Raw genomic sequence first — 25526 nt, forward strand, 5'->3', positions numbered from 1 at the left:
CAGCGCCTTTATGTCGATTCTTCGTTCCAGGCCCAGCGTAACTTGTGCTCTGCTGCCCGAAGAAGGGACATGAAAAGTAGCATTTAACCCAGTCGTCGCCCCGCGGTGTTTCTGCCGTTTGGAAGGCCTCGACATTCGATTCGACACAGTATATACTCAGCTAAACCGATAGAAAACATCAACACGTCTCTTCGATTGTTCCTTTTCCGTTTCATTGTACAGTGACACCAAATCATTGCAGAAACCTTTTGCAACTCCCCGTAGGCAGCATGTATACCGAAATGATGACACCCGTGGATGACACCTTCCACCTCGACGGGTACCCCGACACGTCCTTCGACGCCTTCGTCGACCCCAACTCGTACTTTGAATCTGACGCCTGCACCGAGGGGCTGGACCCCATGGCAGAGTCGACCGCGCAAGTCGCCGAGACCAGCACCACGCTAGGTGGTCTACCAACCACCCAAGTCTCTGATTTCGCTTCTTTATTCGGAGATGACCAAGATATTTCAACGCCTCCGGTCTCAACAGTAAGCCCTGACCAGCTCATGCTTACAGTACGCGGTAAGCCGTCAGAAACACAACAGCAGAAGCAGCAGGGCCCTGCCGCTGGCGCACACAACCTCCCCCTCGTACTGCCAAGTATTGAACCAGGACAGTCCGAAGGAGACGACCTCGAGACACTCTTCGCCGAGCTGTCCGGCCCCATAGCCGACGCCCTCCAACTCCCAACCGCGGCCCCGACGCCCGTGCCCACCTGCGACTCGCTTGCCCTCCCCACCACCTCGTGGCCCTCGGACACGGTTGACGCCACACTCACACGGGTTCCAGGGGTTGACGCAGCAGAGCTGGATCTCTTTGCCTCTCAGCCTCCCATGGACGGCATCTGCGACACCTTGGATACCTTGAACCCCTTTGGCACCTTTTCTGAGATCAAGCAGGACTTGACCTCTTCGACGGGTTTCTTTTACCCATCCCCCCAGGGCACCGAGGTTTTGCCCACGCTGCCAACGCAACCGCAATCGACCGAGTATCTCGACTCCTTGTTCCCCGATATAGCATCCGCCCCTGCCGGCGGGGTCCCTTTCACGTACGATGAGAACTCGGTAGATCTCCTTTGTTCCCTCCCTTCAGTCGCATCCTTGACCGCTCCGCAGTCCGTTCCTCCCCGTAGCGTCCCCGTCGTCGCGGCGGCCGCCGCTAGCAGCACGGCCAAGCTCGTGCACCCCAAGCCGAGGTCGCCCAACTCTGTCAGCTTCATCCATAGGCGCAGTGAGTCCTTGACGGATACCTACCCCTCCAGCATCCTCGACGGCCGGGGCCTTATTCATGTCCCCGCCGCCTCGGCGTCTTACCTGACTCCAGCTCACACCCCGGCAAGAGACCTGACCACGCCGGTCGTGGACGGCAAGGTCCTCAAGCGCATCCCTAAGCCGGCCAAGGCCAAGGACGTGGATGCTTCCGATTGGTATGATGCTCTCCCCGAGGCGCCGGCGGCATGGGGAGGTTGTGACCCGAAGAACCCCATGTTCCATTACAACAGGGAGGGCGAGCTACTGCCGAACCTACGATTCTCGAGAGAGCAGATTCTCTACTACCTCGAGGGGCGTAAGGAGCAGGGTCTCCCGTTAACGCTCTGGATCCAGAACGTCCCCCACGGATGTAAGACGCGCGTCGGGGACGATAGGCTGCGCGCGTGCCGCTGGTCGGAGTGTCCGGCCTACAAGGGCACCATTCTCAAGGGGTTTTGGCGAGTCTGCTTCGACGAGCGGCCCGCCACGTCGGGCAAGCAGCACGACCCGTACCACAATGCGGGCTACATGCACCTGTGGTGTCTGGACCGCTGCTTCGACCTCTTTGAGATCGCCCACGCCTTCGACCTGAGGCCCGACACGCGATACTTTGAAAAGGAGGAGCGCAACCCCATGGCCATGACGCGTGACCACGACGAGCTGGTGATGGAGTTCGAGAAGTGGCGCACGTCTCAGAAGGCGGCCTACGGGGAATGGCAGAGGCTGTGCGAAATAAACAAGATGCTAGGCCTCCCTATCGAGAACCGCTTGGTCGACAAGGAGGCCAAGCTGTGGAACGTGCTGACAACCGGGCATCTGGCCCTGGAGACGCCCGTGCGAAGCAGCATGCGGAAGAAGCGGAACGGCATTTCTATTGATAAGCACAAGGGGGATCTCGGGTGGTACGTTGAAAAGGTTAACGAGAAGAAGGTTGCCAAGAAGGGGGCCGCCAACTACGAGGAGGTTGACACGGAGGATGAGGATGGGCCCGAGACTCAAGTGAGCAGGCTGCGCGCCTCGAGCAACATGAAGAGAAAATCAGAGGACCGGGAGTTTGATAATGAAGACGGCGGCTCTCATCGCCAAGCGACCTGCGGCAGCAAGCGTCCCCGACGTTCCTGTCGTTTGGGCACGATGCAGTGAGGGCCAAGACATGAGATGGGCAATGAGAGCACGACCTGAAGGTCTGCAAAGAACGGACGAAGGCGAAGCCAGCCAGATCGAGGAAACACCAAGACCCCGAGTTCTGAAGATGCATAACCGCAGAGCTCCAACCAAGACATGAGTCCAATCCGATGCAATGGTAACACTGCAAGTCCTGACTCACTATCCAGGCTCCAGCCAAATTTTCAATGGGTCGAGGAGCTGGAGCAGGCGCGGCCGCCAGACACTGGGTAGCCGGTCCTAAACGGTCGGACACAAAGCTGCGGCCGAGGTCTCACGCCCGCACCAATGGTCTCATTTCGATGTCGAGAAAAACATGGGAAAGCTCGGGCTATCGTCGCTTGAGGTTGCAGAAAGGCGGGCGGGGAACGAAGCCGATGAGATTTTGGCTTGGGAGCTATGGGCCGCAGTGCTCCAAATGCGGGGCCCTCCACACACAAGGGTTGCGGTTCGTAGAAGCCAGATTACCAGAATGGCCAGAATTGGAGAGGCAGGGAGAACCGGGACTAGCTGGAGGGGGTGACATGGTTTGGGAGAACATGGCGTTGGAAACCCGGTTAGAGAGGTATATGGGCGCTGGCATGGTAGGCCAAACAGGTAAAAAGCTGGAGAGGGATGAATATAAGCGGTAGGTCAGAAGGCGGGAGCGGGTCAATCGCAGCTTTGCAGGTGGGAACACTGTGAGTCGTTGGAACGTGAATGCGCGGCGAGGCCGAGGCGGGCAGGGGGCGCTAGTGCTCGATGGAGGTGCCGCGATGCAAGAATGCGCCGCCAAACTAAGATGGAACGTAGTAGCGTATCCTCATCAGAACCCCAAGAGTCACATTGCTGCAATGGCTGTTGAACGACAGTCGGACCTTTTTGCTCTTCTGGCTGCAGGGCAGCGTCGGGGTGGAACGAGGCGGGCGCGTAACGGCGCCGGCGACGGCCCCAGCGTTGGCGTTGGCGTTGGCGTTGGCGTGAAGATACTATGCAGACGAAACGAAACGGCTGGAATTTACTGTGTGCGATTGTTAGCCAATGCCTTGCCATGAACAAACCAGCCTTGGCCCAGGTTCGAGGAAGAGGTGTGAGGAGGAATATTAAAACCCATTCCTCCGTGCCGTTGTTGGTGTCGCTGTCACCACCGGGGTTTCCTTGTCGACAGAGCCAGACGCGGCAGTCTTGAGTCGGAAACCAACCAAATAAACTCTCATCTGACCAGGCAAGCTTTCGTTTTCTCGTTCCATTTTGTTCTCTGACTATAGTCTGCTGTCGACCCAGAGTCAGTCTCATTTTTCTAATTTTTTCTTTACTTGGTGTCTCGCATAGGCTCAGCACATTGGCGCGAGATGGTGTGGTGGGATTGGGCAAAAGCCGACGATCCACTTCATCCCATCATCTTGGTCGGTAACGAAACCCGGTAGTCCCCGCAAACAATTTGCGATTTGGACTTCAGACGGCACAAAGCTGGAACACTGGGCTGAAGCTTACGTTGGCGGGAGCACCTGGGATCCGGACTGTCTTCGAAGGTTGGCCTCGGGTTAGTCTGGCCAAAGACGACACGCCATTGGCGAAGGTAGCTTGTGAGTGGCCAACGAAGTCGGGGTCGGCCTGGATTTGGACTTGCAACCAGGTGCACAGAAGAGCCTCGAACCGAACTTCGAGAGACGGGGTTTCTTCAGTCCAAGGGACAAAGAGAGGACCAGTGCGACCTAGACGATCCCTACCTACTTTGACGGCAGCCAACCCGCGACACGAGATTGCCTCTCACTCATCGTGCCCCTTGGAAGGCGCGTGCCTGCCACGCCTTGGATTTCTATCCACGTCTCAAGGTGGGAGGAACGGAAGGGCCAGTCTACCGGTACATACTCAGTCAAACCAAGCAGCGCAAGATACTAGCAGTTCCGTACGACAGTTTCGGGAATCCAGGGGAAGCGGCAACTGAAACCTTGATCTATCGTTCCTTCTCAGTTTTTCGGGCTGTCGAATTGTCAGACCTTAGTCAGTCTGGACCCTGAAAGAGGAAAGAGGCCAGGACAGCTGGTTTGGCAGGGGTGGTGCTGCAGTGCACTACATACGTATGCAGGAAGCACCCAAGCACCATAAGCAGACGGCAGGCGAGCGGCAGACATCGACATCGACGCCGACGCCTCCTTACACAGGCTTGGGGAAGGCACACGGGCAGATCGGAGCACGGGCCAGTAGGTGAGCACCTACCCCAGTCACTAGAGCATCGCACGTGCGGCGGCACGGCACTGGGGCCTTTGCGCTTTCCCTCCGTCGAGATACATACACTACTACGTACTTACCTGCCTTGTTGCGTACAGTTGGCTCGCAGGTACGTCCTTGCTGTCCTGCTCCCCTCTCCCCCGGTCGGGTCAATACTGTAGCGGCTTCAATCTACTTGGTGTCGCTGCTACCTCGACTAGACAAGACGGGAGGAAGAGCAAGAGCAAAGGATCGGTACCTCTCATCTCGACTCTGTAGCCGACCTGGAGAAACCTACTCCAGCATCCGCCATCAGCAGCAACACCACCCAGCAGCGCACCCTGCCCGTTGCTGTCGCAAACGACTTTGATGCCCACCCGCTTCCGCGCTTCCACCTCCAAACCCCAACACCCCAAGAGTCTCCAAACTCTACATCCACTTCCGCATCCCACGTCCCTCATTGTCGCTGTGCGCAGCTGCAGCCACCCCCGACCCGAGGCCACTTCCGCTCCCTCATCACTCCCGCCGTCATTCGTCGCATTCGCAGCTGTTGCCGTCGCCGCAACAGGCTTGAGCTGCTCACTCGTCTGTCCGTCCTCCAGATCAAGCCAGCCACAGCCAGCCAGCCAGCCAGCCAAGTTTGCTTGGGACCGCCTGCGTTCTGCACGAGACCCCCGGACCCCAAACGAAGCCATTCAAAAACTGCTCCATCGGACTTAAACCCGACTGCACAATCGCATATCCACACGCGCATCCCTCCATTCACCGTCCGCATCCACATACGTCCTCCACTTTGCCAATCAATACCGTACCGGCTGGAGACTCGTCTTACCCACCTATCCCGGGCACACGACGTCGGGCCTTCGGGGAAGCCGTCCATCTCACCATCTCTAGCTCCATCCATCGCTTTTCTCCCGCCCTCAGGGATCTCGTTGGAACCTCTTGCCCAACAACAGTTGACAGAAAAAGAGTCGAGAAAAGTGCCAATGCGCCGCTGCCAGCATCAGTCCTGAAAGCCCCAACCCTGTTTCGTTGCGATCCATCAAGACGCTAAATTGTGTCTCTCTCACTTGCATTCTTCAGTCTCCCATTTGCCCTCTCAATGCTTTTTTTACTCACTTCAATCTTTCCCGGTCCTCACGCCCGCCATCGCAACCTGGATAGCTCCCGTCAGACCAGTCACCTCACTACCGACGTGCGCCAGCCACTCACCGACGTCATCCTCCCTCCCTCGCGCTCACCGGCGATCTCGTTCAGAACTCAGATCCCAGATCTCCCCGTTCCCGCGACCATCAATCCCACCAGCGCGCGCCCGTATTGACTACTTCTGCGCGACCCGTACGACGACACTCGCATGCGATTCCCATCTGTGCCGTTCCACCGTTTCTGCCGCGCGCCCCGTGACCCCATCTTGGCATCCTGTGTCGGCGGGGTGGTGGCATCGGCTTCGGCTTCGTAGAGCTGGCCTTGGCTGTGCTTCCAGTACTCGATCCTGGTACGGAATCTTAATCCATCGACGCTCATCGCGCACCGCTGCGCTGCATCCCTTAACATTCGTTTCGCCATGGAGGAGGACACGAATGGGGAGTCGGACAGGACCCATCGCCCAGCCTTACAGGTTATCGTCCTGGTAAGTTCACTGTCATTACATCCAATGCGCCCCGTCGCTCCGCCCTACTGTTACCTATTAGTCTTTCCCCTCCGTCGTTGAGTGTTCAATCCCTAGCTCTGCTCCTATCGATCGCGAGCTGTCACTTCATGATTTGGCGATGAGACAAAAGTCGCCATGATATCATTCGACCCGGCCGGGCGGCGCATCTTTTTGTCATTCATGCAGACGCCTATTTTGGGGTCGCCAACCGCACCGAATAGGCAGTCGCTACTGCAGGCGCATCACACCCTAGGAGTCTCTGCAAGTGCAGCTCGGAGACGAAGCAGGCAATGACCAGCAACTTCTTCCGTCCGTCATCGTAATTGTTTAGCTCCCCCTTCTTGTTCGTGGAGATACGTCTCGGAAGAGGAAAATCGCATATCGCTTGAATATGGACTTGCCTCACTATGCCTTGTCTTGTCTGCATCTCTGCTAACCCATTCTCAGGGTGCCGGTGGCGGTCCCCAGGAAAACAACACCACCGCTCTTCTGGTACGTTCCGTCGCTTCGGGCTGGACAAAAGGATCCATTATTGCCGTAGACGCTGGCGTTCACCTGTCCGCCATCACCCGTATTCTCGAGACCTCTGTGCCATCTGGCCTTGGCAGTACTGTACCGCTTCCCCACACTCTCACATCTGGGCCATTTGCCGGCCTTGAGCTTAGGTCAGACACCACATCGATTTACCCATCATCTATCGCCGCTCATATCACCCGATCTCTCATTGATACATATCTAATCACACATCCTCACCTGGACCATATCTCCGGCTTCGTTGTCAATACAGCAGGTCTTACTCGGCCCAAGAGGCTTGCCGCTCTGCCGAACACCATCAACGCCTTCAAAACTCACATCTTCAACAACATCATCTGGCCCAATCTTTCTGATGAGAATAATGGTGCGGGCATAGTAACGTACACACGGCTCGTCGAGGGCGGGTCGCCCGCCATTGGTGACGGCGAATCTAAGGGCTATCTGGAGATTGCCGATCGTCTCGCCGTTAAGGCGTGGTCAGTCTCTCACGGCCACTGCATGGAAAAACACCCTCACCGTGGATCCACCTCATCCACTGCGACGCCCCTGCGCTATCCATCTGTCGATGCCGCCTCGATCGCGTCGCCGCGCATTCTACCTCACGGCGTCGCCCCTAGCACTGCGCCTATTCCCCGGGCGTCTTCCGTCGCGCCTGAGCCGCAGGCAAGCATATGCGTCTATGACTCGTCGGCCTACTTCATCCTTGATCTGGCCACCAACCTCGAGATCTTGGTTTTTGGTGACGTCGAGCCCGATTCCCTATCGCTCTCCCCTCGCAACTTGGGAATATGGCAGGAGGCTGCACCAAAGATTGCGTCAGGACAACTGGCCGCCATCTTCATCGAGTGCTCGTATGACGACTCCCATTCTGTCGATCGCCTCTTCGGGCACCTGAAGCCATGTTTCGTGATAGAAGAGATGCGAACATTAGCCCAGGAGGTCGAGGTAGCGCGACAGGTTGCCCACCTCTCCCGGAAGCGCAAGCGTGTAGCAGACACCGACGGGGTCCCACGGAGACGGACCGGAGGTGCCTTCTCACGGCTTACGGGCGGTGACGAATCCCCGCTCAGCCCCAAGTCGGTGGCCAAGCGTCAACTCTCGGCGGACATCGGACACGTGCCACCACTCCCGCCGGCCGCGACGTCGGTGGAGAGCCCAAAGCTCACAACCCCGACGAAGGAGTTATCACTGCGGGAAGCCGAGGGATGGAGCGAAAACGAAGAAGGGCACTTTAGGAACCTGCCCTTGAAGGGCGTCAAGGTAGTCATCATCCATGTCAAGGATCGGCTGGATGGGCGAGATCAAGGGAATGTGATTCTACAGGAGCTGCAAGCGTACGAGGAGGAAGCCCAATTGGGCTGCGAGTTCATTATTTCGGAGCCAGGCCAGAGCATTTACCTGTAAAAGCCACTCGGCCTGCGCTTGGGCGCATGCAGACCGCCCTAGGCGCGGATACCAACGAAGGAACGATTTCAATGAGTAATTCAGGGACATGTCGAGCATGAGAGGAGGGCGGGAGCTCTGGAGTTTGAAAGGCGGGGTTGTCGAGAGGGAAGCATGGGTTGATACCGTGTGCATTCTCTGGCACATATTCGTCGCATTCTATATATCCGTCGGACGCCCTGGTTAGAACGGGGCCGCCGCGTTTGCTCTATGGCTGATTTCTATGCTCATGGCCGCGGAAAGGTGATACGCGGGTCTTTCTATACTTGGCCACAACGATTACGTTTCTTTCCCACCCCGATTTTCATGATCAGTACGAGCTTCTACTGCTTTCCCTTGGCAATCTTTTCCCAGCCCTCTTCGCCACCAACGTTCTTGTCCCAGTCCGCCCTTGGGATCTCCAGGACCTCAGTGGTGCGTCCGTAGGTGATGCCGCCTAATCTGCTAACAGGGCGAAGGACCTACAGGTTCCAGTTAGTACGGGGATCGCTCGCAAACAGGCGTCAAGGGGGGGGGGGGGGGGGGGGTGGAAGTAGCCTACCTTGGGGTCGACAATGTTCTTGTCCTCGTTGATGGCATCCTCCCTCACCCAAAAGTTGACGCCCTCGATGAAGGCGACGACGCCGCTCTTCTTGCCCGGCGTGGACTTGGAGTCGTACTCCTTGAAGAAGTCGAGCTTGCCCTCGATGGCGAAGACGGCCTCCTTGACGCGGGCGGCCTTGACGTGCTTACAGTCGTGCACGGGAGTCAGCCCGCTGACCTCCCACTCGCTCTTGCCGTACGGCGCGTTGACACTCGTCGAGTTGGCGGCCTCGAGGTAGCCCTCGCTGATGATGTTGATGACGCACTCCTTGCTCTCGAGCAGGCACTTGAGCGAGTCCTTGGGCTTCTCGACCGAGGCGGCGAAGCCCACGACAAACAGGGGCGGGTCGTGGTTCACCATGTTGAAGTAGCTAAAGGGCGCGAGGTTCGTGACGGCGCCGTCGGCGGAGCGGGTGGACAGGAAGGCGATGGGGCGCGGGACGATGGAGGAGATGAGGAGCTTGTAGTTGAAGCCGGCCGGGCGGCCCTCCTCGTACGGGTCGATGGCGATGTGGGGGGCGGTGGACTGGCCGAGAGCGTTTGCGCCGGAGCCGAACTTCCAGTCCGGGTCGACCGTCTTTGTGTAGCGGATGCCGAGGGAGGCGTCGAAGGGGGGCCGGGTGGCCTCGACGGATTTGAAGTCCGGGTGCGGGTTGTGCTGGGCCTGGGCGCCGCCTTCGAACTTTGTATTTTGGTGCTGAGACGACATTTTGAGGGCGGTGCGGGGTGTCGTCGCGAGGGTTCTTCTTGCTGGGTGGCGGCGGGGTGAGGTCGGCGATGGAGGAGCGGGCGGTATTTTGAAGAGGACGCGACGGGGTATCGTGGGAGCAAGACGGAACAAGACGGTACGGCTAGGGCCGGACATGACGGGCTACCTACGTGCGGAATAGGGCGGGGGGGGCCGGCTAGGATTAATGCCGCGGTGCACGCCAGATTACGGGGCGCGAGTCAATTGGCGATGTGCGGGATGCAGACGGACGGAAACCCACTTTCCATGAACGCTCTCGTGTGTCCCCTTTGCTGTCTCTTTCTCACTCGTGACGTTTTGGTTGCTTACGGATGCTTTGTTACCTCGACCCTGCCGCAAACTGCGCCGGGCACCCCCTCGGGTAGTGGAGTGGGGGGGGGGGGGACGTGGAGGGGCAAGGTCCGCATGGAGGGGTAACACAGGAGAGCCCCTGGTCCATGATGCAATTGACTTGGCGGGCCACGGCTTTTTGGGGGTTGCGCCGGGGGGGTCGCACGCGGTTCCTTACTGGTCCATGGGGTCGACAAATGCCGTCTAGATTTCTGAAAGACCTTTTTAGAATGTTCCGACTTGGGGCCATGTTCCTCTGGGCACGCCAGGTCGGATGACAACCGCAACTTAAGCTCCCCGCTGACAAACCGCCCGTTGTTCTACTCGTTCCGCGAGCCGGGGTTCCCGTCCGGGCGAGGGTTCCGGGGGGGTGGAAATCGGAACTCGGAAGGATTTGTAGCAGCTTGTCGGAGTGGGATTGAGCAATTGGTGTAGAGCGGCCTGTGGAGGAGAAGCAGGATTGGACTCTGCGTAGGTAGCAGGCCGTGGGGAGGTCGGGCAGCGTTAGAAATTGTGCAAGTCAGATGATAAGAGAGGACGCGGATCAGTTGGTTTGATGCACTTTTTGGGTGGGGAATGGCATTTTGGAGACATGATGCGATGTCTTTGACGACTGAAACTCCAAGATGCCTCGTTTTTTTGCAGATCGATACATACTATGATATTTTCGATTAGGTTTGATGTGGGGAATCCGATGAACTCGATGCTCAGCTCAAGTGGTAGAACTTGGCCAGTGACCGACGTTGCAACTTGTCTCTGGTGTTATCGCCAAAGTTCCATGTTGTTGGGGTTGGCTGCAGCTCCTGATTGATGAGATATGTGTCTCAACAGCCGAAGCGCGGGGGACACTGAAACTCTAAGAATGGGGGTGTGAGCGGCGAGCCCCTCGGACAGCTTTCTTAAACACCCCGGGGCCAATTGAGATTCGCGTTGAGAAACAAGAAGGACATTTCAAATTCTTTGCTTCTGGTGATCAACATGGGGAACCGACGTGGGGAAGATGGCATTCTCGTCTTACAAACCCATCCAGCTCGCCCAAGTGGCAATGCCCCCCCGCCATTCCCATCGACGCCCACATGGCATGGCGAAACTCTTCCCCGGCGCGAATTGGCTGTGTTTCTCATGCAGGGACTCTTCGTGCCATTGATGGAATGTCAGCGGGTGGCCACCTCTCCAGGAACGGGCGATCGCCAACTCCTCGGGGAAGGGTGAGCATGCGCAACCTCAACAATCCGAGCGTGGCAGCCAGTGTGTATATAAGTCGACGGGGATGGTCATCGGCCCATTGATGCCCCATCAAAGAGTCTCTCACTTGAAAAAACTCCTTACCGAACCCAAACACAACCTCAAAATCCTCACAAGCCATCATGAGCGCCATCCGCTCCTCGTCCTCGGCTCTCCTTCTTCTCGGCGGCGTCGCAACGCTCCCCGGCGCCGCCACGGTTCGCAGCCGGTTCCCACAACGCAGCTCGCCGTCCAACTCGGCCGATGCGGAGCTGGGATACATGCAGCAGCCCCTCGGCCCGGCCAGCAGCACCTGCACGGCGACACCAGTTACCACTCAGAAAGCCGCCCCACGCAGCACTGCTACATCCGCAGGGCCGCTGGGGTGGCAGGCCCAGGCTTTATGACTGCCCAGGACGGCGGCGGAGATCGTCACGATGGCGACGACTCACACGCGCCTCCGGGTAAAGGATGAAATCAAGGCTGCCTTCAGGCCCAAGTCTGCCAGGGAGGTGGTCGCCGTCGTGCTTGGTCGCAACCAGAAATACTCGTCGCTACGACCTAAAAAATGATACCAGAAGAGGTGAAAATCTGAGAAAGAAAAAGTTTGGTTTCATCTGTCGGTTAGGACTGGTCATATTGATCGCAAGAGACCATATAGCTGGTGGGCGTTAATCGGTCAATGTCATTTCATCCAAGACAGGTCGTTCGGTTACGACCCCAGGTGGTTTAGGGAAAATCTTTGGGATGGTCTCGAGAGTAATACTAGTGCTGTTCTAACCCCAACTAAAATCATGAGCAAATCGTTGTTGACGCAAGTCGATTGTGTCACCAATGGTGCATTGTTGAGGTGCTGAGATGCAATAGATCGAGTCGTTGAAGCGCTCAGATGTCCGGTGTATCACTTACCTAATCATGGAGAGACAAGAACCCGGGCAATGCTGACTCAGCCACTGCGCTTGTCCGATAAGCCCTTATCAGCTAGCCGCAGCTGTCAGCCGCAAAGGGTCCGTCCAGAAAGTTTTTTTGGCCGAGCAGTCATTCGCCGCCCACGACAAGTCGCAGCCAGTCAAGTCCGTCATACTCCAACTGCTATTCTCCAATGTGTTGATATCCACCAGTGTCTTTTTTTTTTCTCTTTCCGTCGTGAGCGTCGTGCTCCCCACACTCTTTTTTCTTCATGTACCGCCCAGCAACCCAAAAGCATGTGGCGCACGCATTGAGTCATCTTAATAACGTTTTACATTGCCCAAAAGGAGCTGTCAGTCCTCTGACTTCTACGGTTTCCCGGCGATATTACCACGACAAACCCAAGCCTGCGTCTTCGTCCGCACCACGATCCTCGGCACAGTCTAAGGCGAAGACAGCACCGCCTGAGACTGCTAAACAGTCGCCCAAACGTCGTCCCTCTGCAAACCAACTCGACACTCTTCGCTTCACTCCTAACGTCTGGAAGGACAAACCGGCATCTCGATCTGCCCCTGCAACAGCCTCGAAGAACAACCCGGCTACGTCGAAGAGCCACTACAAACCACCAGCGAGACACTACTCCCGAAACACCCTTTGCGACAATCTCGGCGAAAAACCGTCACTCGAGTCACTGGGCTCATACACGGGAAGGCAGTCGCCTGGAGCCAGTCTCCGCACCCACAAAATCCTTCGCGGCGACCCTCGGTCGTTTCCCAGCAGGCAGGTGTTCCTGTTACCGGGCGGTTGGAACAATATCGCCGATCGGGACAGCAAAAGGAAGTTTGTTTTCTGCCACCACCTCCTTAGAGGACCACAGAAAGGGCCACTGAGACGCATCCGAAAGAATTGGCGGCTTAACACTATGACGAACTACGTTCAAGTTGTGTCGACGCCTACGGCGGATACAGGCGCCAGTCTTTTGCTCCATTTCGACCACCGACGATATTTGTTTGGCAACCTTTCCGAAGGAACTCAGCGAGCCCTGAGTCAGCGCAAGCTCGCCGTCGCTAAGCTGGAGACCCTTTTCATGTCGGGCGAGACCAAGTGGGAAAACACGGGCGGCATGATTGGCATGATGCTCACGATTGCCGACGTTCAGGACGGCAGCCGGAGGGAGGTACAGGCCCGGAACGAAGAAAACAAGAAGATCGGCAAAAAGCAGGTGGAACTCAAAGGCCCCGACCACATCGAGATCCACGGGGCCCAGAACCTGAACTACTCCATTGCGACCGCGCGGGGGTTCGTCTTCAGAAAGGGACTCCCTATCCACGCTGTTGAGCTTTACGAGGACCCGAGATTGACAAACTCTGAGGCTTCGAAGCCTGACTGGGAGGACGATTCGATCCAAGTCTGGAAAGTTCCCATCTCTACTGACGAGTCCTTGTCAGCCCTCAACAAGTCACGTAAGAGAAGCCACGAAGTTATGACAGCAGAGGACGAGGCTCTGCAGACCCCCGCCCGCACAGAGTCGACATCGATCGAGCAGCAGAAATTGACCGATCGGGAGGCACTTGAGGCGATTGTGGGAGAGATGTTCAACTCGGACTGGACCATGGACAAGCTCTACGAGACAAAGCTGTCCCAGGTAAAGCTTCCTGCTACGGTCTTCATCAAGGTGGACGGCCAGATCCAAAAGTACAAGGGTCCCATGCCCGGTGACAAGGGCGAGGTACCTGACGTCGATGTCCTTGTGCGATACCCCTGGCCAGCAGCCACGGTTGAGTCGCTTCCCGAAGCCACACGCTCCAACTCCGCCGTTTGCTACGTCGTCAAGAACAGAGGTCGCAGAGGCAAGTTCAACCCTGTCATTGCTAAGCAGTTGGGAGTCAACCCTCCTGACTTCAAGTATCTTGCGGACGGCAAGACGATCAAGAGCAAGACTGGCAACGAAGTGACACCAGATATGGTGCTCGGAGCGCCGACGAAGCCTATCGGCTTTGCCGTCATCGACCTTGCGAGTACATCTTACATCGAATCGTTCCTTGGCAGATCAGAATGGAAGAACGAGGCCGTGATGGACAACGTGCTCATCTTCTACTGGATTCTCGGCCAGTCGGTAATTGACGACCCGCGCATCCAGAGCTTTATGAAGGAGCGACCCAATGTCAAGCATATCGTCATGGCCCCGGACGCTTGCCCGAACATGGTGTCGATGGAATCCTACGGCCTCCTTCACGCCAAGCTGCGCCACATCGATCCTGACCGCTTTCCTCTTCTCAACTCCGACAACACGGTCCGGGATCTCTCGCACATTGGCCCTAATGTCGAGGCTGCGCGTGCTGGCATGAAGGCCGTCTTGGGGGCGGAAGTAAAGGAAAAGAAGGATGAAATCGTGCCGTTCCCAACGTTCAAGGAAGTTGCTGGCATTGACAAAAAGGCCTCGAAGCTAGCCTCGGATGCTGTGACTAAGATCGGAAAGCCTGGATTCTTGGAAGAGGTCGAGAGGGTGGAGCAGGATATCCCTAACCGCGATACCGAAATCATCCCCCTCGGCACTGGATCTGCCCTGCCATCCAAGTACCGCAACGTCTCTTCGACCATCATCCGCGTGCCGCAGTACGGCAACTACGTTCTCGACTGCGGCGAAAACACCCTTGGCCAACTTCGCCGCGCTTACCCCGCCGAGGAGGTCACCAAGATTCTCCAAGAGACTCGATGCATCTTCATTAGCCACATGCATGCAGACCACCATCTCGGAACCGCAAGCTTTATCCGTGCCTGGAGCGAATCGACCGCCCACCTCAACCCGCAGCCCAAGCTTGGTGTTGTCAGCCCTAACGCCATGCAGTACTTCCTCATGGAATACAACCGCATCGAACCGATGGCCTTTGATCGCCTGAAGTTCATCAGAAAGGACCATGTCTTCCCTCACGGCGACGGCCGCCTGCCCGCCGACTGTCCTACCCGCCTCGCCTCTGTCCAGCTGGTCCCGGTCCAGCACTGCCAGCACTCGTATGCCGGCGTCCTTACCTGGCCCTCGGGTCTCAAGATCGCATACTCGGGCGACTGCCGCCCCAGCGATAAGCTTGTCGAGGCCGGCAAGGGCGCCACCCTGCTCATCCACGAGAGCACTTTTGACGACGACAAGAAGGGCGACGCGCTGGCCAAGAAGCACTCCACCATGTCCGAGGCTCTCGACGTCGCGTATCGCATGGGCGCGCGCCGTGTGCTGCTGACGCACTTCTCGCAGCGCTACGCCAAGCTTCCGCTGGTCGAGAAGCGGACGACGGCAACCGGCGCCGACCAGGCCGTGTTGATGGCGTTTGACCAGATGAGGGTCAAGCTTGGCGAGTTCCGCCAGGCTCAGGCATTCTTGCCTGCTATTAGACGCATGTTGGACACGGACGCCTGGAAGGCGGATGAAGACGATTAAAGCAAAACTCCTCTCCAGACACACAACCAATGATTTAGAAGCCATTCCTATCCGTGGATATAATTCGTGAAGAAACAAGGACCCTGGACGGTCTCAATGTCCAAGTCGTAGATATTGTGTGCCTAACCTCTGGGCGTTTGCGGTGCAAACCCACAACGATACTCATCTCAATCAAAGATTGACTTAGAACCCTCGATCATAGTGCACTTGGAGAAAAATACCATGTGTCTGCAGGAACCTAGCTATGTCCGTCGGATGCTTGACTTTGAACCACGTTCTGGGTCCAAGGGGGGGGTCACCGAATTGCTGATGTTGTGCCACGCCCCTCCTCGGAGTGGGTTTCACGGGAGCACCGTAAGACTTCGCCAGCTGCCGCCTGAGATGGTGAGGGACGGGCCTTTTGTATTCATGGGTTTAAACCGGCGAGAAACAAAATATTGAGTAGGGCCGGTGGATTCATGGTCCTTTGGTCGGAAAGTCACGATGGTCTTATAAAGGCATAAATGTATCCAATGACTTTATTGCCGTACACAACATATTCTTGTTCACTATTTAAATATAAATCGACGGCTAGGTCTATGTTCATTCAGTATCCTCATCAATGCACCTGTGACAGATTAGTAGGGGTTTAATCAAGTGAATCAGTCGGCATGCTATAAGCGACCATAATGGTGTCCATCTATCTGCATAGTGAGTGAACGATTGCCTAAACACTATTTCGTTGTTAGATATAGTTGGGCCGTTACAAGACCATATATCCGGTATGCGTAGATGCCAAGGGCCAAGGGTACCGAGTGAGATGCGACCACGCTGCGCACAGCCTGGTGTCGTCCCTTCCTTGTTCTTCCCATGTTCCGACCCGTCTTTGGGATTGCCCCTCCCGTGAGCACACCGGATGTCGCTCGAAAAGCCGTAGGACGATGTGGAAGCCCTTCTTGTGGTGTCTGGTGTCAGTGGGAACGCCCGGTGTGGCGCGGTGCGTCACGCGAAGTCGGCACTTGTTGTTTTGCGGTGCCATAAAAAGTCTCTCATTGGCGCCTTCAAAGGCATATGTCAGTCGGCTCGAAGATTGTATTGCAGCGGCGGCCGGCAGAAGGTGCAAAATCAGACGACACAGCCCGACAGCCCGTGCCGGATACGGAAGGTCACTGTCTCAGCTTTACCCCGGACCGAGGCGCTCCTGTAAGAAGGCCTCCAAAGAGAGCAATCGGCTGAAGAGGTCGTTCAGGCGCAGTAACGGACCGCCGAGTGGGTTTCCAGAAGTAACCAGCGGGTTCCTCACGGCTTACACGGCACGGCTGTTGGGCGACAGCAGCAGCATTGGTTTTTTACTATTATGTTTCCTTTTGTTCTTTTAGTGAGTCCGCCACCTCAACATCTAGATATTCTTCAAGATAGAAACAGAGCGGCCGTCTTGGAAATGGGAGGACCTCGAAAGTATTTAGGCGAACGATATATCCTCTCCATATAGCGCAGCCAACGTTCCCAAGAATAAATTTAACAGACTCTAGCTTGCAACAAAGGTAGAGTTCAACCTCTACCTAGAGGCTATAACAGCAACTAAAAAGAAACGAAGAGGAAAACAAGACACAAGAGGGGACTCAGTTGTGCCTGCTCAGCCACACTCGGAATGTCACTTGGAGAACTCGAAAGGGACACCGCACACTACCAGTGAGCGTAGGAGCATTATCAAAGAATATCAATGCTGCACTACCGGGGAAGTACACATGCCAACTATGCGGCCTCCTATCTCGGAAAGATGACAGCGTACTAGCATAGCTACAGACCTCAATGGTAAGGCTCAACTAGTTTTCGGATTATATTGTTGCCACTACCTCGGACCAATGCATGTGGCCAAGCAACAGAACTGATCGAGCACTTTCTTCCCGTCGTATTAGGTCGAATGTACAGCGCGTTCAGATGCACCATCGAAGCGACGTGCGCAGAGGAATCCTACTGTTTTATCTAGGCGCAAAGACCGCATCTGGCCTTGAAGACTGGTCACTGTGTAGTTCTGGAGGCCATTTGAGGGAAAATGAAACTCGTTGCATGAATCAACCAAACAGGGTGCGGGAGCATTCCACCTATATTGTTGATCTTATGTGCTATATCGCAGCTCCTATAACCGTACTTGGCAAATCCGTCCAGGCTATCGCTATGTCTCGCACTCGTTAAGATAGTGGGCCTAGGGCGAGTAGGCGGTTTGATACATGCCGTGAAAGGATTCAGCACCATCGGACAACACTTGGCTTCGTTCGATCGCATCACCAAACGGCTTCAGTCCTGCGTCAGCGTCTCCACCGGACAAGTATGGTCACTCTTAAGTGCTCAGACACGTCATCCCTGGAACAAATGAAGATTTGCGACAAGGGGGTCGGTTTCGAAGCTGGCCCTACCAAAGAACATGATCCGTTTCCAACCCATGGGTTTCCTAGAAGGTGCTGGCTGTACCCGTCTCGCATTTCTTCGAAACGAAACGAGGCCACTGCTAGCATCTTATAAGGAGCAAGAGTACAAAACACAACAAAGTCCAATCTGGGTATATCAATGCTCTTCATGGGCGACAAAGCAACGGTTAGACTCAGCAGCGATTTATACTCAACAACATACGATACCACTATATACGGCCATCCTCCCGCCTCGTCAGTCTCACTCTAGCCGAAATTTTGGCCACTGGAGGGCCCGACTCCCGCCACGATGCTTCTCGACCACACCCCCCTGCGGTACAAGCTGGTGTTAGCTGCCAAGTATATCGTAGGATGGATCGGATTTGGATGTTTTTCATACTTTCTGTTTGTTCTGTTCGCGTTCGGCGTGCCGGGAATCGCACATCCCTTTTCGATCGCTGTAGAGGCATACGGCCTCGTGGAGATTATATGGTACTTCACCGTTTCCGCATGGCACAGGAACCGACTACAGGGCTTTGGCATGCCGATGCGAGAGATGACGAGGGCTGAGAGAAAAGCGCTGATGGAAAAGTCTTGGGCTACGATCCCAGACGGTCGACTTTACATCCGCAAGTGGTTCTCCCTTGCGCACCTCGATCAAATCCACCGGGACAACATGAAAGATTGGTTCGCGTGGGCTCTCTGGGCCACGGAGTCTGAGGCCCTCAGCAGAGAGGAATGGGACGAGATTGATGATTACGTTGACATGGCCGAGGAAAAGTCAGGCTACATCTTCCCCCGGGCCGGGCTGACGGCATCCCGATCCGCCTCAACCTCGATCCTGTGCAGATGTACCACCGATCGCTGCTGTGGTATACCCTCATGGGCCTCCTAGACCATCAGGCGTTTCTTTGGCTAGCTTTAAACGGCTTTACCCTCTACCGACTACCGCGCTCCACGTTTTTCTCAATATTCCCGCTCCGGTTCATGACTCTGCTGGCGCCCAAGCAATCAGCTTCCGCTCACTTCAGTTACTACTACCGACCTCACACATCCACGACGTACCGACCGATAGTGTTCTTCCACGGCATCGGTCCTGGCATAGGAACTTATGCTTTCTGGTTACCAACCATACCCAAGGAGGTTGGCGTCATTGCCATTGAGATCATGAACGTATCCAATCGGATAGCCCCCATCGGCGTCGAGATGACTACCTTTTCCAGAGAAATCAACCGAATCCTCGAACAGCACAACATCGAGGATTTTGTCTTCATCGGCCACTCCTACGGCACCATGCTGGCGCGCCCGCTGCTCAAGGACCCGGCCGTTGCGCCCAAGATCAACTCGCTCATCCTCTGCGACCCCGTATCCATCCTGTTACATCTTCCAGATGTGGCATACAACATCACCCGTCGGGTTGCCAGTGACACGCCACAGGTCGAGATCGACTTTGCCGCCGGCAAGGACCCCATGATTGCGCACACTGTCTGCCGCCGCTTCCATTGGCCCGAGTCGGTTCTGTTTCGGGAGGACTTTGAGGGCAAACGGACGACGGCTGTTGTGGCTGCGCGCGACTGCGTGTTGAACGGCCCTACAGTGGCCGCCTACATGCACTACGGACATGTCAAGTATACGCCCGCCGACATCGAGGAGCTGAAGAGGACGCCGGAATCATGGACCGGGCAGGCGGATATAGAACTTTTCTACCTCCACAACCGCGACCATGGGCAGTCGCTGCTGATACCATCAGAGCAGAAGCGCATTGTCAGGATGGTGGCGACATACGCGGACAAGTCGTTGGACAAGGCCCCGGTGGATGAGAAGTGGGAAGTTGAGGCGCAGGAGCAGGAGCAGGAGCAGGAGCAAGCGGAGGTTTACCAGAAAGAAGTGGCTGCGGGACCAGCCTGAGCGAGTCATAATACCAGCGCAGAAGATCGCGTTTAAAAGAAGGACAGCACGACGATGATTGGAAGATGCCGCATATGTTAGGATAGCATTCCCGTTTACGTAGCGTAATGAATAACTGGAAATAATATGTGAGAATACACTGTTGACTGTCTGGCCTAAGGGCCTCTCCTTAGAGCGCGGCGCCAAATTCGTTGACTGGGCCCACCGGTCAGCAAAACCCGGAAAACAAAACGGAGGGAGATGTTGAGTGGGGCTGTCGGCAGCTCCCGTATTTCTCGGGCCCAGGCCGGCGCTTCGAAAGGTATGAAGACGTCTGGATACCTGGGCTCAACCGGAGGCTCGTAGGACAGAAATCTAAACGAAGGTGGCACAAAGCTGGTGGGCACATCTTTCAACGTACCTCCGCTATGCTCTAGTCTCGTAAATCACCGTTTTGCTACTCCTAGGGTTCTATCCCCGTTGCCTGCCGCCATCATCATAAGTCCCTATAACAGGAATCCTGCCACAGAAGAAGAAAAAAAGTACAATATTGTCCTCATTAGTCGGCACTATTCTGATTTTAAATTTATAAAATTCTCATACTATAGCAGTGTTGCAAGTAATGACCCTGTCTTATTGTATAAGACCCATTTTGTCATAGGCGTAGCTAAGACCATCATGGTAATCTCGTAATGATACCTACCTGTTGGTTGTTTGTTCATAAATGCTTTCAGAAAAAGGCTTTCTCTGATGTTGTGGTAAACAATAGAGCGGAAGATTTGTTATCCCTCTAGCGATGATGAAAACGAGCAGCCAGAGAGTTACCCTGGAGACAGACTTGCATAGTTGATTAGTTATTATGCAACTACCTTGTTAACCTTTAGTGTTACCAATCCCCATCTCAACCTGGAAGGTATCGAAAAACTCAAGTTTGACATTGACTATGGCATGTCCATAGTCTACGCCGCCGCAAATTGCCCAAGCACATACGGTAGCTTGTTGTACCTCAGATCATCAAACTCGGCCTCAGAGATGTACTCCCTCGTATTGATCGTCAACGCCCAATCCACATCAGACCTGCTCGCCGCAAACGTCCTTGCCCCCACGAGCGTCCCGTCGCGCTCCGCATACAGCGCCCTTCCGCCCGTGCCATAGACAGCATGGGTGCCGATAAACCTCGCCACCGTCGCCGCGCTCGCCGCGAAAGAGAAGGCGCCCATGCACTCTTCCTTGATGGCGCCATCGCCGCCAAAGGGGCCCGGGACCTGGTGATACGCTTGCGGTTCCGTGGGATCGTAGCCAGTGTACTTGCTCTCCTGGATGATGCGGTCGACAGCATGCTTAGAGGCGGCAGTCTCGTAGAGGCGCACGTCGTGGTCGCCGAAGACATTCTCCTGAAGGTAAGAAAGGTAGGGAGTCGCGGTAAGGTTGCTGACGATGTAGCTCAGAAGCATGGTTCCATAATTGGAGTAGGAGTACTCGGATCCTGGGGCGGAATCAAGAGGGCGGGCAAGTTGGTACTCGATCACGTCGCGCAAGGTTGCGGCACGAGTGCCGTTGAAGAGGTTGAATGCGATCTCGCGGAACAAAAAGGCAGGATCTCCTGACTGCTCGCGGCTGTACCCAGATGTGTGAGTGAGGAGGTGGTTGACAGTGATGTCGTTGGCGCGGGTGTCAGCAGGCTTGAACCCCAAAAGTGGGTAAACGGTGGTTGAGTAGTTCAGCTTTCCGGACTCGATCAGGTTGGTGACGGCAGCGTAGACAAAGATCTTGCTCACACTGGCAAGAAGAAAAACGTCGTCTGGCTCAACAACAGCCCGGTTGCTCTCTGCCCAAGTGTATCCGCGCCCCGCAATGGTTGAGCCATTCAGTGCGACGGCAACCTGGGCCTGCCGCACACCGTTCTTCTTCATCCAGGTCTGCATAGCATCATCGAAAGCTGCAGTGGCGCCGGCGTTATCTTTGAAACCCGTGACAGAACCCGTCGCGCTCCACTTGCGAGATTCGGGGATGTCTGTCTCTGCGAAAATGACGGCGAAGCGGACGTCAGTGCCGGAGACGCCGCCGTGGAGGTCGATAGGATACAGGCCCACTTGCTTTTGAGCTTCGATCTGTGTTGAAAGCTCTGAAGCTGTGAGTCCGTCCATGGCCACCCATTTCCCAACGGATGTGTCGACGAACTGCGGCGTGATAATGTGATCATCGGAAACGAAGAGCCGAGACGGCCGCCAGAAGGGCTTCGCGACCTCGGACTCGTAGATGGTAGGGTAGTCAATGGTGTAGTTCCCGGCCGAGTAGAAGATGGTAGAGTGCCGGTTTCCAACATTCTCGTGCCCGAGGATGCAGTACCGGCGGTCATCTGGGGTGCCGTACATGCGGAAGCCCTTGACGACCATGTCAACCCCAGACGTCGCGTTGTCATAAGCATATGGGTCAGTCAACCCGCAGTACTGCTCCCAATTGGCGACACTGGTTTTCTCCATGACGCCGGTGAAGACGGCACTGCCGGCCGGTCCTGTAGCAGAGACATGCGTCGAGACGTAACCCTTGTTCTTCCACGAGTCCAACCAGTCGTCGTAAGTCGCTTCGTCCACGCCGTAGATTACCTCAAAAGGGTTTCCATCTCGCCGGACCCAGATGGCGGCGTAATTCTCGTGTGGTGCTCCGCCGTACGCACTCAGAGAGATCATGCGGTAGCCATCGGCAGTCAACGACTTGATCTTCTCGCCGTGCGCGGAGCTATCGAGGTCGAAGTACGTCTGAACGTCTACGGAGGTGCCATTGACAAAGCGCCTCTCCGTAGGAATCGCAATGACAGCAGAGCATAATGAGAGGCATGAGGTCAAGAGACCCAGAAACGAGTGAGGGTACATGGTTAACGAGAGAAGGATGCCCAAAGACAATCCGAATCGACCCTAATGTTTCAATCTTTGAAACTCTAGAGACAAACACTGCCATAGACTTCTTCCATCGCGGGTTCGAACGGTCACGTTGACGGTTTTATTCTAACCTCCCGATATCCACAAGTCCCTATTATTAGAGTGTCAATTTAGACTGTGGTCAACATTCTGCAATACGAGATGAACCCCGTCTATGCCCCACAACGCGGCGCCCGGCAGAAGGCGAACGCAACCCTGATCCCAGTTTGGCGGACCTGGAAGCGCCGGGCTCGCCTGTCTATCCCGGAAAGTATAGCCATCGAAAAAGGGTCTATACGATGGTGTTGCCCTTTCTGGTTCCATCGCTCATTTTCACAGTATTGTAACGTACTGTGTAGGGTGTTCGCTGTCTTTGAAAGTCCATTGTTCTCGTGTGTGACATCTTGGTGGCTTTATGCATTCTGGTAGATGCTGCTATCGCGAGTCGGATATTCCATCGCCTGTCGTCAAACAGGACCTGCATAGATCCCGGTCAAGGTTCTTCATAACTCAAGTTAAACTCAGCATCGCCGTTTCAGCAACGCGTGCACATCGTCTTCGTTTGACAGGTAATAATAAGCGCAGATATAAACATGCTTCACATAAAACACAGATTCAACTATTAAAACCAAGCACCTTAACAAAATAATCATTTCGTCACACACTCTGTTAGTGAAACACACCATCTTTGCTTCCGTTGACATTGCATATTTGTCCGACCCATTCGCACCACGTAAAATAGTCAACACGTAATATCAACGGGATGCAACAGCAAAAGGAAAGGTCCATCCAGGATTCGAACCTGGGCTTACGGAAAATCCCAACTTGCGAGAGTCAGAATCCGACGTCCTAACCAACTAGACTAATAGACCGATTTGTGCGAACTTTGTGATGCTCAGCTGCTGTGGATGCATTGGCGGAGATCGCAGAATTTGAAGCGACAACGAGGTGATGGTGTGGGAAGCGGATCCCGAAGCCCTCTCTGTGGATGTGGTGGGGATGAGGGCGGGGCGACGTCGCCGGTCTGGCGGGACGAGGCCGTATGGGCTGGGGCGGGATATCCCGGTCATAGACGTCACACCGAGATTGTCGAGTTGAACTACATTTCTAAGCCTTGCAATTTGGTGTCTCAAAAGACTTCAATATCTTCGTTGCAATGGGACTAGACTACTGGTTTACAGCCAGCGTTGGAGACCGCGAAATATGTAAGACTGAAAGCGCTAGCTGGCTTGCCTCTAGGCTTCCTGCTGGATTGACACCAAACCAGGCTTTTTCCCGATATGTACAGTATCAAAGTATAGACAAGCTGCCAACATGGCAGTCCTCAAACCACAAGTCTTGGAGAGACTTGAAAACACCCACAGTGTCACTCAGTGACCCGTTCACGGCCCCAAACCCTCCACAAGATCCCGTCTCTAGCATCTCTCTCTGTCAATCCAAACTAGCACCCGCTAGTCTTAACATTGTTCGCGACGCAAATCTTGCCATCCGGCCCCTTGCTCTTTAGCGGCGGCTCGGCACCGCTGTTGTTGCCCTCAAAGTTCTCACAGACATCCGCACCGCCCAGCACGCACGAGTTCGAGACGGTCACGCCGTCGCCGAGGTTCCCGTTGACGCCCGCAACGACCTTGCCGCCGTCGAGCCTGATGTTGTCAAAAGTTGCGTGCCGCGCCGTCTGCTTCTTGCAGTTGCCGCAGCTCCTGTACATCTTGCTGCAGTTCTTGCAAAAGTAGTTCTTGACCGCCACCGTGCCACCGCCGTCGTGCTGCAGGACCTTGTCCTCGGCGTCCTGCGCGCCGCCGCCGTTGACGTATGAGGTGCCGGATTCCTGGCGGAAGGTTATGGCATCCTCGCAAACCTTTTGGAACCAGCTGTGGACGGGCGTTAGTATTCCGGCTTTCAGGAACGAGAAAAGGGGCAAAAACAAGAGAAGGGGGGATGTGACTTACACATTGTTGATCGTACAGCTACCCAGGCAATGGATTCCCTCACCATTGTTCGGGCCAATCACGACGTTGCTAATCGTAGAGCCCTCCTCCAGAATGAAGACGGCGTCCTTGTTCCCGCCTTCGGCCTGGCCGTGACACGTGCTTGGGCTACGGTCCCACAGCTGCATCCCGCCGTCGAACGACTGGCCCGCGGCAATGGTCTTGACGGCCGCGAGGTTCTGCGAGCCCTTGGGCGTGGGGAAGGTCGTCTGCAGCTCCGTGTTTGTGCCGCCCGAGCTCGTACCGTTGCCGGCGGCGGAACCGGAGCCGCCGCCGCCGCCGCCGCCAGTAGATCCGGCACCGGATTTCGGAGCATGAGTACCCTTGGGCGCATGCGCCGGACGCGTATTATGCGCCTTGGCGGCCCCGCTGTGCTTCGCGCCCTTGCTCGAGCCGCTCTTCGAAGCCGGGGAGGCGAGAACGGAGAGGCAGAGGGCCAAGACGAGGAGGTTGTTTCGGATGTACATCTTTGGTGGAGGCGTCGAAAGGTAGCGGCTTGGCAAAGACGAAGAGTGTTGGGATGGAAAGGCTTGGCTTTGATATGCTGAAAGATTGTTCGGTATGGATGGGTAGACCAGCTGTCAAACGAAGCGACACAGTCGTTGTGAAGAAGAGAAGGTTGAAACTTGGACAAGAAGTGAGTGAGTATCTTGAAGCTCTTGGAAGCTGCTGATGATGATCAGATCCAAGAGTCTGCAACGACGAGAACTCTATCCTCTTTATATATCCCGTTTCCTCACGTCTCTCCCCCACGAACCCCTATGTTCTCCGTCCGCTTCCATAAAGCTAATCGCAACTTGGCTTCGCGACTGACAGCAGTCGGCCCGGGCTCGCGTGCCGCAACCA

General features: G+C 55.6%; 8 protein-coding genes and 1 non-coding gene across 9 annotated transcripts; 4 read left to right on the forward strand and 5 right to left on the reverse strand.

The window, feature by feature from the left end:
- Window positions 1-284: 284 nt before the first annotated feature.
- On the forward strand, window positions 285-2435 carry ColSpa_08020 (uncharacterized protein; the record flags this gene model as incomplete). The annotated part of the gene is made up of 2 exons (XM_049274232.1): window positions 285-530; window positions 588-2435. The coding sequence occupies 2 exons, from the start codon at window positions 285-287 to the stop codon at window positions 2433-2435; spliced, it is 2094 nt and encodes a 697-aa protein (XP_049130189.1).
- Window positions 2436-5906: 3471 nt separating this feature from the next.
- On the reverse strand, window positions 5907-6212 carry ColSpa_08021 (uncharacterized protein; the record flags this gene model as incomplete). Its single annotated transcript, XM_049274233.1, has 1 exon — window positions 5907-6212. The coding sequence occupies one exon, from the start codon at window positions 6210-6212 to the stop codon at window positions 5907-5909; it is 306 nt and encodes a 101-aa protein (XP_049130190.1).
- A 492-nt stretch (window positions 6213-6704) lies between these two features.
- ColSpa_08022 (3',5'-cyclic-nucleotide phosphodiesterase) lies at window positions 6705-8235 on the forward strand (the record flags this gene model as incomplete). Its single annotated transcript, XM_049274234.1, has 2 exons — window positions 6705-6716; window positions 6745-8235. 2 exons carry the CDS (start codon window positions 6705-6707, stop codon window positions 8233-8235), a joined length of 1503 nt encoding a protein of 500 aa, XP_049130191.1.
- Window positions 8236-8597: 362 nt separating this feature from the next.
- Window positions 8598-9565, reverse strand: ColSpa_08023 (uncharacterized protein; the record flags this gene model as incomplete). The annotated part of the gene is made up of 2 exons (XM_049274235.1): window positions 8598-8735; window positions 8816-9565. The coding sequence occupies 2 exons, from the start codon at window positions 9563-9565 to the stop codon at window positions 8598-8600; spliced, it is 888 nt and encodes a 295-aa protein (XP_049130192.1).
- Window positions 9566-11301: 1736 nt separating this feature from the next.
- Window positions 11302-11565, forward strand: ColSpa_08024 (uncharacterized protein; the record flags this gene model as incomplete). Its single annotated transcript, XM_049274236.1, has 1 exon — window positions 11302-11565. One exon carries the CDS (start codon window positions 11302-11304, stop codon window positions 11563-11565), a length of 264 nt encoding a protein of 87 aa, XP_049130193.1.
- Window positions 11566-12989: 1424 nt separating this feature from the next.
- ColSpa_08025 (ribonucleases P/MRP protein subunit pop1) lies at window positions 12990-15500 on the forward strand (the record flags this gene model as incomplete). Its single annotated transcript, XM_049274237.1, has 1 exon — window positions 12990-15500. One exon carries the CDS (start codon window positions 12990-12992, stop codon window positions 15498-15500), a length of 2511 nt encoding a protein of 836 aa, XP_049130194.1.
- Window positions 15501-20733: 5233 nt separating this feature from the next.
- ColSpa_08026 (protein flp) lies at window positions 20734-22647 on the reverse strand (the record flags this gene model as incomplete). Its single annotated transcript, XM_049274238.1, has 1 exon — window positions 20734-22647. The coding sequence occupies one exon, from the start codon at window positions 22645-22647 to the stop codon at window positions 20734-20736; it is 1914 nt and encodes a 637-aa protein (XP_049130195.1).
- An 826-nt stretch (window positions 22648-23473) lies between these two features.
- On the reverse strand, window positions 23474-23564 carry ColSpa_tRNA_220. The gene is given in 2 exon segments: window positions 23474-23508; window positions 23527-23564. It is a non-coding gene; the product is annotated as a tRNA-Gln (tRNA).
- A 569-nt stretch (window positions 23565-24133) lies between these two features.
- ColSpa_08027 (putative pectate lyase E) lies at window positions 24134-25147 on the reverse strand (the record flags this gene model as incomplete). The annotated part of the gene is made up of 2 exons (XM_049274239.1): window positions 24134-24563; window positions 24642-25147. 2 exons carry the CDS (start codon window positions 25145-25147, stop codon window positions 24134-24136), a joined length of 936 nt encoding a protein of 311 aa, XP_049130196.1.
- Window positions 25148-25526: the final 379 nt, after the last annotated feature.

Source organism: Colletotrichum spaethianum (assembly GCF_022836535.1).
Source record: "Colletotrichum spaethianum MAFF 239500 DNA, contig21, whole genome shotgun sequence".
Classification (NCBI taxonomy): domain Eukaryota; kingdom Fungi; phylum Ascomycota; class Sordariomycetes; order Glomerellales; family Glomerellaceae; genus Colletotrichum; species Colletotrichum spaethianum.